This window comes from Varanus komodoensis, unplaced genomic scaffold, assembly GCF_004798865.1.
Source record: "Varanus komodoensis strain SLA01 unplaced genomic scaffold, ASM479886v1 scaffold10, whole genome shotgun sequence".
NCBI classification, from domain to species: Eukaryota; Metazoa; Chordata; class Lepidosauria; order Squamata; family Varanidae; genus Varanus; species Varanus komodoensis.
This window is the reverse complement of record NW_025335269.1, coordinates 3,208,865-3,221,929: the sequence shown is the minus strand read 5'-3', so window position 1 is coordinate 3,221,929 and position 13,065 is coordinate 3,208,865. Positions and strand designations below refer to the sequence as shown.

General features: G+C 40.7%; 1 protein-coding gene across 4 annotated transcripts in view; it reads right to left on the bottom strand.

The window, feature by feature from the left end:
• The window catches only part of RECK (reversion inducing cysteine rich protein with kazal motifs), a 71,095-nt gene extending 59,990 nt beyond the window's left edge, over positions 1-11,105 (bottom strand). For 3 of the 4 annotated variants that reach the window (XR_006416885.1, XM_044452861.1, XM_044452869.1), the window contains exons 1-4: positions 10,947-11,089; positions 9,173-9,231; positions 7,700-7,774; positions 1,779-1,815 (exon numbers count right to left, since the gene is read on the bottom strand). Coding sequence is in view for 3 of the 4 variants with exons in the window: in XM_044452861.1 (XP_044308796.1) it covers positions 1,779-1,815; positions 7,700-7,774; positions 9,173-9,231; positions 10,947-11,046 (271 nt within the window). In the remaining variant the exon portion in view is untranslated. Of the gene's footprint in view, positions 1-1,778; positions 1,816-7,699; positions 7,775-9,172; positions 9,232-10,946 lie in introns of all 4 variants that reach the window. The other variant, XM_044452850.1, reaches the window with a different exon arrangement.
• Positions 11,106-13,065: the final 1,960 nt, after the last annotated feature.

Here is a 13,065-nt window from a genome sequence, read left to right as displayed (position 1 = left end):
AAAAATGAAGCTACGCGTACTGATAAACATTTTTACATGCCTGTAAATGTAGGCTTACCATACTTAAGAAGAGAGTTCACATAACTGTGGCACCATGTTGTGTATAAGATATTTATTTTTAATTAAAACAATCATTTTAAATTTGGATGTTCCCAAATATATACCATCAGTGCTGCTTCAAGAGGAAACTGAAATGTTATTTCTAATGACCAGGGCATTTCTTTTATCTTCAATTGCTGTATTCAAATTAAATTGGGGGCTCTTAACAAGAGTCAAACCATTTAGAACTTTTCAGTCCCCTCTTACATCAGAGAACCATGCTTTAACCCCCCCTCGCCCCGCGATCTCTGCTTAAGTCTAGAAGCTTCAGCTCAGTATGAGAGTTAAGAACTACCCATTCCTCCTTCCTACAAACTACTTATCATAGAGTCTTCCTTCTTATCTACGAGCTTTCAGTGCTATGACTGTTCACTCACACTCTTTGTCTTGTATGTTTTCATCCACATTCTCTGCTGTTTATAAAACCAAAGCTGCCTGTTCTGTTTGTCACAAGGCTCCACTTTTCCACCCCTTACCCAGTACAGCTGTGCTTAATTTCAACCAGCTAGCACAGGCAAGTAGTTAAATTGTTTATCTCCTTCTCTCTGGCCCAACACAAGATTATGCAAACTTTTTTTCAGGAGAGGAGATGCACTGACACTTTAAAAGAAACAGCATGACCAACCCCCCCATCCCCAATTGTCAATTCTATTCTATCTCATGGCATTTCTCCAGCTTACTTTTCATTTATAAACAGCAACAGTCAATCAGAATTTAAAAATAGCTAACTACAAATCCCAAGATCCCCAGAAAGAATTAGTACACTACACATAATTTCCACCTAAGTTCTCCACAGCACCTATCATGCCCTCCCACAAGGCTTTTTTTTACCCAGCAGGAGCCACACTTCAACCAACAGAACAAATATTCAGTAAGAATATTCCTTGAGGTTCTTCCTGTTTCACAAGAATACCTTAAAAGGTCAAATGGTTGGGTGGTGTATGGTGGGGGTTCCCACTGCACTAGTTAAAGGAAGTTTGTGAGTCTGATTTGTCCTTAATTTCAGGGGTTAAACCAATGTTCTGGTATCATATAATTAAGGAAAGTCATTTAACATTTCTCACAAAGCTTCCTGTTCTTGTGAGAAAGTTCTTGTCCTCTTGTACTTTTGGAAGCTACTGCATCTGTGACAGCCTCATTCTGGCACTCTTTGCCGGTCAAAGAATTTTTTAGGTGAGAAAACAAATAGGTGAAGAGGTATATAACTGCCTTCCTTTGCTTTTAGGGCAAAGCATGTATGTTAATACTTCTTGGAGCAAATGGTGAACTATTTTAATGATGTGAGATTGCCTAATGAAATGTTTTATCCAATGGAATGGGTTTTTATATCCTATGTGTAAGTCATGTACATTTTTGTTATGATTTGCAGTCTAAACTAAAAACTTATTTCTAAATAAATGTATTTTGGATCTCACAAGCTGCTGAATTTATGGTAAACCCTTTTCTAATTCATTCCTTAGTATGCAGTCATGCAAAGAGGAGGTGACTCACCCATGTCTGATTCAGTCAATATACCAGCAATAAAAATGGAATACAACAAATTAGAATATTGTCTGAAAACTACTAAGTAAATATGCAAAAGATAGTGTAATCTTATAAGTCTAATCAAAGTAAGACCCAAAGAGTTTAATAGGTAACTGTGCATAGGATTACACTGTCATTACAGTCTAAACTCTTACCTGGCAAAGAAGAATTTATGCATCCCCAAACCTCTCCCTAAAAGAAGTAATTGCATACTATAATTACAAAAATGGCTATAAGGTAAGGCAGACATATTTTTTAAAAAAATAAAATAAAATCAAGATAAATATCTTTAAGTAGAAAATTAGCACATTTAAACATAGATGTTCTAGGAAAGGTAACAACCAACCCTGAGGTAAGTCCATCTAGAATAATATATCCAGGATTCACTTCTGGGAAAGAAGGCATTTTCTTGAGATACCTTTGTGTGAACTCTTGCCTTGTTTTGCTAATAGTGTCTGTTTTTGCAGACATCATTGAAGCTAGGCTTCATTTTTCTTCACCTTTGAGATGAAGATCCATTGGCCAGTGATCAGTTCTGATACCATCAAGACAAGAAGACAAAGTAAACAAGGAACTGTTTTCAAATTGCCTTCCGGATATTTCCTTTTTCTCCCAAGTTTTCCTTCTTTTTTCTCCCACCCACCCCCAAACCAAGGAAGCTTAACCTGCAACTTTCAGCAAAAAAAGTTGTTTTTATTCACCCAAATGAGTTCATGCCAGCCACTTTACATCGAACTCCTAACTGGCCTGCAAAGCCGTAAAGTCATTTGTTGATTATACTATGAGGCTAAGAATAATTGATTGGATGTTGATAGATTAATTTGAGCAGTTTGTGAGGATCTGAGCTTGCCAGTGGGGAGGGGAGGATTGAACTTGCCGATCAGGTGCGATTCCTCCTTTTCTCCCTGGGTTGAAAATGATCTGAGAAGAAGCTACTGTCCTTAAGGATTGGCCAAGATCTGATCTGTAGAAGCTATCCTGAAAGTTGGATACATAGTTTCTGGAGGGCTCTATTTCTGGTCAAACAGGGAGCCAAGAACTATGGATCTGTTGTCTGTGATGGTCACCTATTTCTGCCTAAGACAGTGATGGCGAACCTATGGCACACATGCCCCAAGGTGCATGCATGGCCCGCTCTGTACACATGTGATAGAACCAGCAGCCATGTGCATATTTGGAAAGATTAAGGGCACCAGGCAATGAGTTCATTCATTAGTCGAGACTCACTGAGCTTTTGCATGACCAGTCAGTAAGCTGCCAGGGATTTGGCAAATGTACAAACCATAGCCTTGACTATACGCATTTTTGTTGGCAGGGTGATGTCTCTGCTTTTTAGTATGCTCTCTAGATTTGCCATAGCTTTCCTCCCCAGGAGCGAGCGTCTTTTAATTTCTTGGCTGCAGTTCCAGTCTGCTGTGATCTTGGAGCCCAGGAAAATAAAATCTGTCACTACCTCCATTTCTTCCCCATCTGTTTGCCAGAAAGTGAGAGGACCGGATGCCATGATCTTACTTTTCTTAATGTTGAGTTTCAAGCCAACTTTTGCACTCTTCTCCTTCACCCACATCAAGAGGCCCTTTAGTTCCTCTTCACTTTCTGCCATTAGAGTGGTACCATCTGCTTATCTGAGGTTGTTGATATTTCTCCCAGCAATCTTAATTCCAACTTGTGATTCATCTAGCCCCACCTTTCTCATGATGTGCTCTGCATATATGTTAAATAGGCAGGACAACAGTATACAGCCTTGCCGAACTCTTTTCTCAATTCTGAACCAATCAGTGGTTCAGTGCCCAGTTCTCATTGCTGCTTCTTGACACACATGTAGATTTCCCAAGAGACAAATAAGATGGTCTGGTACTCCCATCTCTTTAAGAATGTGCCATAATTTGTTGTGATTCACACAATCAAAGGCTTTAGCAAAGTCAATGAAGCAGAAGTTTTTCTGTAACTCCCTAGCTTTCTCCATGATCCAACATATGATGGCAATTTGATCTCTAGTTCCTCTGCCTCTTTGAAATCCTGCCTGTACTTTTGGTAGTTCTCACTCCACATACTGCTGGAGCCTACCTTGTAGGATTTGGAGCATAACTTTGCTAGCATGTGAAATGAGTGCAATGGTGCAGTAGTTTGAACATTCTTTGGCATTGCCCTTCTTTGGGATTGTAATGTAAACTGACCTTTTCCAAGCCTGTGACCACTTCAGTTTTCCAAATGTGCTGGCATATTCAGTGTAGCACATTTACTGCATTGTATTTTAAGATTCTGAATAGCTCAGCTAGAATAATGTCACTTCCACTAGCTTTGTTGTTGCTCAGACTTCCTAAGCCCCACTTGATTTCACATTCCAGGATGTCTGGCTCGAGGTCAGTTATCAGGGACGTTAAGCTCTTTCTTGTATAGTTCTTCTGTGTAATTCTGCCACCACTTATTAATCTCTTCTGTCTCTGTTAGGTCCCTGCCATTTTTGTCCTTTATCGTGCCCATCTTTGCATGAAACATTCCCTTCATATCTCCAATTTTCCTGAAGAGATCTCTGGTCCTCCTTATTCCATTGCATTCTTCTATTTCTTTACACTGTTCATTGAAGAAGTTATTCTTACCTCTTCTAGCTATTCTTTGGAATTCTGCTTTCACAATTGGGTGTATCTTTCTCTTTCTCCCTTGCCTTTTGCTTTCCTTCTTGCATTTAGATGTCAGGTAGCACTTCCTTAAAGTTAGGACCCCGAAGGTATGGAATGGGCATCCATGGGAGGTCGTTAAGGCCCCATAGGTGAGGGTGTTCAAAGATAGGCTAGACATGCACATGGTGGGCATGTCGTGAGCGGAGCCGGCTGGAGCCAGGGGTCAGACTAGATGTCCCGGGAGACCCCTTCTGACTCACTCTGTTTCTATGTTTCTTTCCTCAGTTATTTGTAATGCTTCCTCAGACCGCCATTTTGCTTTCTTGCATTTCTTTTTCTTTGGGGTAGTTTTAGTTGCTACCTCTTGTACAATGTTGCAAACCTCTGTCTATAGTTTTTTGGGCACTCTATCAGATCTAATTCCTTAAACCTGTTTGTCACCTCTACTGTATATTCATCAGGGATATGATTTAGGTCATACCTGAGTGGCCTAGTGCTTTTCCCTACTTTCTTCAATTTAAGCCTAAATTTTGCAACAAGAAACTCATGATCTGAGTCACAGTCAGCTCCTGGTCTTGTTTTTACTGACTGTATAGAGCTTCTCCATCTTTGGCTGCAGAGCACATTGTCAATCTGATTTCTGTGTTGACCATCTGGTGAAGTCCATGTGTAGAGTTGTCTCTTGTGTTGTTGGAAAGGAGTGTTTGCTATGACTACCACATTCTCTTGACAAAACTCTACCAGCCTGTGCCCTGCTTCATTTTGTACTCCAAGGCCAAACATGCCTGCAATTCCGGTTAACTTTTGGCTTCCTACTTTAGTATTCCAATCCCCCATGATGATAAGGACATCATTTTTTGGTGTTAATTCTAGAAGGTGTTGTAGGCCTTCATAGAACTGGTCAGCTTCAGCCTCTTCAGCATCAGTGGTTGGGGCACAGACTTGGACTACTGTGACGATGAATGGTTTGTCTTGGATTCGAACTGAGATCATTCTGTCATTTTGGAGATTGTATCCCAGAACTGCTTTTCCTACTCTTTTATTGACTATGAAGGCTACTCCATTTCTTCCCCCGGGGGATTCTTGCCTGCAGTAGTATACCTGATGGTCATCTGAATTAAATCACCCATTGCTGTCCATTTTAGTTCACTGATTCCTAAGATGTCGATGTTCAGTCTTGTCATCTCTTGTCTGACCACGTCCAGCTTGCCTTGATTTATAGATCTTACATTCCAGATAAATCTGCAACTGAGTGTCCTTTCGGCTTTGACCCCGTCACTTTGTTCTTTCTGGCGCTACTAGTACTAGCCTTCTGCTCTTCCCCAGTAACACATTGGACACCTTCTGATCTGAGGGGCTCATCTTCCAGCATCATATCTTTTTGCCTTTTGGTACTGCCCATGGGGTTTTCATGGCAAGGATACTGGAGTGGGTTGCCATTTCCTTCTCCAGTGGATCACGTTTTGTCAGACCTTTCTGCTATGACCTGTCCATCTTGGGTGGCCCTACATGGCATAGCTCATCGCTTCACTGAGCTACACAAGCCCCTTCACCACTACAAGGCACTGAACTACAAGATAAAAAGGGGCCTTCCAGTACCAAACATCAAATTACATTACCAAACAAAAGGCCTAATATGGATTACAGATTGGATTTTTAATTTCAGTGAAAGATTAGAGAAACTGGAAATTGCAGACTTTGAGGAAGGAATACACAATGGCTAAAGAATCAATTAAAAAGGTAATGACTCCAAATAGCAATCATGTATTTAGAGATGGTTTAATAAAAATTTGGTACACCATGAGAAGAATTAGCCCTCCAATCTCTCCTAGAATGAGTAACAAAGGGAAATTCAAGCTGGAAAAGACATAAGAAATTTGAGAGACTTTGAAATTATAATTAAAAATAAAGGTAGACCATCTCCTGGGATGTATTTATAAACAACTGCTTAAATGTGATACTGAGGCTCAACAAGACAAAATATGCATGAAGAGCTAGATGCAAAATCTTCAAGCAGAAGTCTTATGGGATGAAGGATGTAAAATTTACTGCATGCCAAGCATTAAGAAAAAATCAATGTAAGTTGCTGGTAGTATATTACCCTAAAAGATATACAGAAAATGGATGAGAATTATAATAAAAATGTTGGAAATGCAAAGGTAGATGGGAAATTTTACTATATGTAGTGGACTGAAGACTGCCTACCTGTCGAAGACTGGAACAACAAGCTGGCTGAGTATGCAACAATGGTGAAGCTAACTAGTTATGTCAACAGAAGATCAGTTAAAGAATTTACTGAAATATGAAAGGCTTATTGTGAGGAATTTAAATAATGGTTAAAGAAAATAAAATTTTTACAAAAGTTTGTGATTACTATCTGTTGCCAAAGCAATGTAACTGAGAATTGCATGGGTTGAATGGGAAAGTGGTTGATAGAGACTTCTGATTATTGTAAACATGCTTAAATGAGGAGTTGCTTGCTAAATCTTTAGAATGACCCTTGGCTGCTGCTTTTTCCCCCTATATATCCCTTTTTATTTTCCATTGTACTTTCTGAAAACAAATAAAATGATTTGGGGAAAAAAAAGAGAATGTATATAGTTCTGGATACCATAGCGGTGGGACTAAGTTTCCTCTAAGACCACATTCTCCCATATGAAGCAGCCCAGATTTTAAGATCACAAAGCAAGGCTCTTCTCTTTGTCTTGCTGTTATGTAAGGTAAAATTAACAGGTACTAGAGGGATTTCAGTGGCTTCTTCTAGTCTCTGGAACTCCCGCTCAAAGGAGAAAGTTTCATATGCCCTCCACACACCCCTAAGACCTTCCACCATCTGGTGATATTTTTACTATGATTGTTGATTTTGTATTCATTCATTGTTGTTAGACATGTTTTCATGTGGAACAGGGTATAAGTTTCAATAAAAATATGAATGACAAAGTGAAACCGGTTCCAATAAGAGCTACCTGATGATTAATTTAGAAGAGAAGTAATGTGAGAAATTCATAATTCCAATTACCTGTCCTTCTGGTCACATGCAGAAATAAGAATTTTCCACCAACAGACCAGAAAATTTTCTACCCACTCTTCTAACCATAAAGAGCTATTGGGTATTTTACAGTTCCTATTTCTCCCCCTACTCTCCACCCAAAGTAGCAGTTTAGTTTCTGAACTAAATTGGAATGCTTGTAAGAATACATCTGGCCTTAGCCAATGTAGAGTAAGTAGCAATTTTTATAAAACAGAATTATCAGCTTCATAAAAACTTTGTAGACCCATTTTAATCAAAAGCCTCAGTCCTTTGCAGACTGCACAGCAGTCCAAGCTGTAAGATATTGAAATGATTTAAAATTCATCATAATCCCTTAAAAGTACAGAAAATGATAATGAAAAATGTTGCAGAAGAAAACCTTACGATTTTGGTCTCATGTCTTACCAAACATAATTTTACCTACCATTGTTTCTGGACAATATTCAGGTGCACGTTGCAACAGATGTTTCAAATGAGAATCACTCTTAGATGTCAAAATCTACCAATGCATTTTAAAAGAAATATTGCATAATTATAAAAAATATAGGTAAACAGCTCAGGTTATTTCAAACTGTTATTCCACAACATATAAAAACACTGGCATATTGAACCAGCTGAACTTAAATTTGGTACCCAACAAATGTAATTTAAAACATATTAAATACTTTCATAACAATAGATATTGGGACACATATTTTAACTGGACCATTACATCCCCACTTCCTAGCTAAATTTTAGACTTCATGGGAACCTTGTCTAGAAAGGAACTAAATGCCTTGGTGATTATTAATCAGCACAATGCCACTTGTTTCTGATACAATGGTCATTTATTTTACATGGCCAAAAATGACCATGATTATTATTATGTTGAATGTATATCCCACTTTTTTTCTCTTGTAAGGACCCCAAGGTGGCTCACAAGGTCCTCCTCTACTCCATTTTATCCCCACAACAACTCTGTGAGGTATGTTGAGAGTGAGTGATTGGCCTAAGGTCACTCAGTGAGCTTCACGGCTGAGTGAGGACTAGAAACTGGATCTCTTGGATCCCCAGTCCAACACTCTATCCATCACACCACATTTACAGTAGCAGAATTATAACAAATTGCTCACAATGTCTGGGGCCCAAAGAACTACTTTTGGTGAGCAGTACACCCACCTGGATATTTGACTCTGAACAGCAGAATTCCCACTATTATCTGAAACTACTTTAAAAACTGACCTTTGCATCAAGCATAGCTGGCCACGCAGTATGGGAACATTACAGGAACATATCTGAACTGGTTCTCTATATCTGTTTGCAATATCTCTCCCATCTGCAGACCCATTAGAAATGACCTGTTAACTGTCATTTCTTTTCATCTGAAAAGGCAGGGAATTGAGGAAGAGGGCTATGGATCTCAAACAGAGACTCTTATCAAACTACAATTCCCAAAATTTTTTGATTAAACTACCATAAAATAAACATATGTTTGTGCTGATATCTATACTATGATCTTATATTGGTTACAATATAAAATGGTAACCTTACTGTTTATCCACTTAAACCTGCAAGTTTCAGTTCACTAGACCACATATCTTGTACTCTGATGAGATATGGATGATAATCAAAGATCAAACAAGAGGGGAGAAATGCCTAAAAGAAAAATAAATGCTTGTGATTTACAGACCAGCTGGCCCCTCTCAAAGGGTGAGATGTCAAGAACTGAGTCTTTATTCATATGGGTGCACTTATGCCTAAAAGAGCCTTAGAATAGGTTACCAACAGTACATTTTGCTCACATTGAGAGAACTGCTTAGAAGTTCAGCATTCAGGTTAAGTGTTGTAAACATAATTTCAACACATTTCTTTTCATAGATGTTACAGGTATGCAAATGTAAATTAAAAACCAATTTACCTGTTCACAAACATCACGGCACATTAAGTTACCCTTTGCAAGGTAACAGCATGATGCACCTGTGCAGAAAAATATGAATCAACATCAACAAAATAGCTGTTATTTCTGAGTATTTTGATGAAGTATTATTTTCATATTCATATAATTAATTGTTAAGATAATGAAGTCCAAGACTTCTAAGACATTTATTTTGGAAATTCTGAATACTCTTAAGAAATGAATTCACCCAAAACACAAGTAGAATTAAATATAGGACTGGTAACAGGTGTTGAAGGTAAATAGAGAAAACCAGCCAAATACTGCAGCCATTTATATTTGTGGGAAGAAATTACAGTATTAAATTAAAGATTAATACATGGTTTTGTGACATTCATGAGTCACCTGTATTAAAGGAATTTCTAAGGGAAGCATAAATGTTTCCTGGGAAGTCTCCTGGAAAAGGTTTGCTTTTAGTAGACCCTAAAATGCCAGAAAAGTTGCTGCTTGCCTAATCTGTAGTGGTAGGGAGTTTTCTTTCTTTCTTTCTTTCTTTCTTTCTTTCTTTCTTTCTTTCTTTCTTTCTTTCTTTCAACAATACCCTGCTTTTCTTTCCTTTCAAGGAACTCAAGGCAACTTACATAATTCTCCTCTTTTCAGTCTTATGCGTACAACAGCCTTGTGAGATAAGATGAGCATCTCTGACTGGCTCAAAGTCACCCAGTTAGCTTTATTTCCACAGCCAAGTGGGGACTAGAACTCAGATCTTCCTGTACTCTTAAACTCCACAACACATTGGTTCCTGTGAGTAGGCACAATAATGAATAACAGTTTTTGGCACTTTAAAGACTAACCATTTTATTCTGACAAAGCCTTTCAGGGACGTTGTCCCATTAATGCACCATTAGGTGAATGAGACATCAACTTCAAATTGACATATGCATATGTACGTTAATATATGTGTTTGTAATAAACCCAAAATGACTTATTTACTCTATTATTTGAAATAATTTAAAATATGGCAACTGACAATATATTCAGTTTTATACCTCCCTCCCACAAAATCTAATGCACCAACGCAGCCAGAACTAAAAACGTACATAACTATTTGTTGCTAACTCAGTAGACCCACTGCTATTACTGCACAGAACAGTGTTTAAGCTATCTTCTGTTACTCTCCAGAAAGTAGAAAGGGAAACATTTCGGGGACGAACTCAACATCTCCCACCGCCCTTACTATCCATGATCGTAGTCCTATGAATATATGGAATTCGTCTCCTCTGATTTCAGTGGGACAAGAGTGTCGTGTCTTGAAACTCGGTAGTGAGTTTCACGGGGTTCTAACGCAGATTTACGCCGTTCACTGTACACATGAGCGCTGGCTTCAAGGAAAACAAAGTCTGCGGATGTACCAAAGAGGAGCTTTGTTCCAACGCGTAGCTCCGTTGTGCACAGCTTTTTTTAACGGTGAAATTTGCTACATCATTTTGACCCTTCCTTAGGATCGCGGAACGCTTAAAAAGCAAACCAGAAAATATCCTGGCTCTTCATAGAGCAAGGTTGAGATTATTAGCTGTTAAAATTTTAAAGTGCTTCAAAAACTTCAGCAACTCAACCCAAGTTCTTCCCCCCACATCCTCAGTGCCCCCCATCATTTCCCCGCCGCGGAAGCGCGCCCTACTCCCACTTGATGGGTTCAGATTATGCTGAGCCCCCGTCCCCCGAGGGTGCCCGGCTGGATGGATGGCCGAGAGAATTCCGGAGAAGGGCTCACCCACCACGGCACCCAGTTACTCACCAGCCACGCCCGGCAAGAGTAGGAGCAGCGCGAGGACCGTTACCAGGGCCATCCGGGTCTCGCCGGTCCCCCGCTGCGGAGGGACAGTTAGCGTCGCCATGGCCCGGTCCCCTCCGCGCGCCACCCGCCAGCCACCCCGGCGCCTTCTCATTGGCTGGAGGACCCCGCCAGATCCGCCCTCTTCGCTGGTTCTGACGGAGGATGGGGCGGGGGGGAAGGGCGCTGTGGAAATCCTGGCGAGGAGGTCGAGATGGGGGAGAAACTTTCCCATCAGTCCCGCGAAGAGTTCGGGAGCAAGCGAGCCGTCCTCCTCCCAGTTCCGACAGCGGCTTCTGCCAGCCTTTCAGGGTGTCGACGCCTTTCACTGTCCACGCAGTACATGATATCTCTCTGCTGCACTTTGCCCCGCAAAGGGAAATGACACACGCACGCGCGCTGCTTGAACAAGTTGCCATGCACTGAATTAGGGTACCTCAGGAAAATGAACGCATAAGATGCAACGTGGACCGAGGCAGCCAGGGTGACTGTAAGAAAAGTTTTCAAGTAGTACAGTGGTTCTATGACGTGTAGGCTCGCGCCTTTTTGTCCCAATCTAGCCCCCTGCTGAAACTTTCTCTGCAAGGTTTCTGGGTCCCCAGAAAACATATTTATAGGAGTTAAGCTCGAGATAAGTAGCACACAATGAAAAACCAATGATGCCTTCGTACCATGTTGTATGTTTTGACACAGATGTTGTTTGCCTCCAATTTCAGAGTGCATTAACTTAATACAGTCTTGCCTGAGGCTTGGATTGGCAAAGGTTTATTTCAAAAATGTTATTTTAAATTGGCATACATGCACTACAAGGATGAGTGGTGCAGATAGCAGTTCTCTGTGCATGAAAACGCATCCCAAGCTTCTAAGATTTTTTCCACTGGCTGCTCTTACTGTAATGTTACATTCCCACCAGTATGATATGGCTGCATTTGCTCACATGTCCTTTTCTTTCAATTTATTTGAAAGGGGGGAAGGGGGATTTTTTACTGTAAATTTCAACAAAACCATAAGAAAAAGAAACAATCTTCTTGCAGAAATTGAAATGAATTGCAGTTGATGCATAAGAAAAGTGTACTCATGACTAAATATATGTATATGAAATTCACAGCAGCATGCGACAACTTCAGCCTCCTCATCAACACAAAGAAAACCAAAGTGATGCATCAGCCAGCTCCGAAAGCCCAACACCAAGAGCCCACCATCACAGTGAAGGGAGAAAAGCTGCAAGCAGTGGACCAATTTACATACCTTGGCAGCACCCTTTCCCGCGCAGTGACAATTGACATCGAGGTCAACTGCAGTATCGCCAAGGCAAGCTCTGCATTCAGCAGACTGCTGACCAAAGTGTGTGACTACCATGGAATAAGCCTTGCTACAAAGCTTAAAGTCTACCGAGCAGTAGTGCTAACTACCTTGATGTATGCCAGTGAGACTTGGACTGTATACAGGAGGCACGCTAGGCAACTGAACCACTTCCACACGCCTCTGCAGACTTTTGAGGATCTGGTGGCAGGACAAGGTGCCAGACACAGAAGTCCTCTCCAGAGCAGGCCTGCCATCAATTTACACCCTGCTGATGAAAGCTCAGACACGCTGGGCAGGCCATGTTGCAAGGATGCCAGACCACCGCATCCCCAAACAACTCTTCTATGGTGAGCTGTCTCAAGGAAAGTGATCGCACGGGGGACAAAAGAAGTGATACAAAGACACGCTGAAAGCCTCTCTCAAGTCCCTGGTTATTGACACCACCTCCTGGGAGACCCTGGCACAAGATCGATCGACATGGCGCACGCTGATCCACCAAGGCTGCCAAACATTTGAAGCCAGAAGGACAACCATAGAACAAGAGAAGCAAGCACTCCGTCAAGCCAGAGTTGCAAATGTTGCAACAATGGTGCCCACACATGTCTGCCCGACATGTGGCAGAACATTCCATGCCCGTATCGGCCTTATCAGCTACCTGTGGACACACCGTGGACAGCTCACAACCCGTTAGATATCAAGGTCCTCATTAAAAACGATGGACGAATATCATCATCATCATCATGATATACAACTATCAACAAAAATTATGCATAAGCCT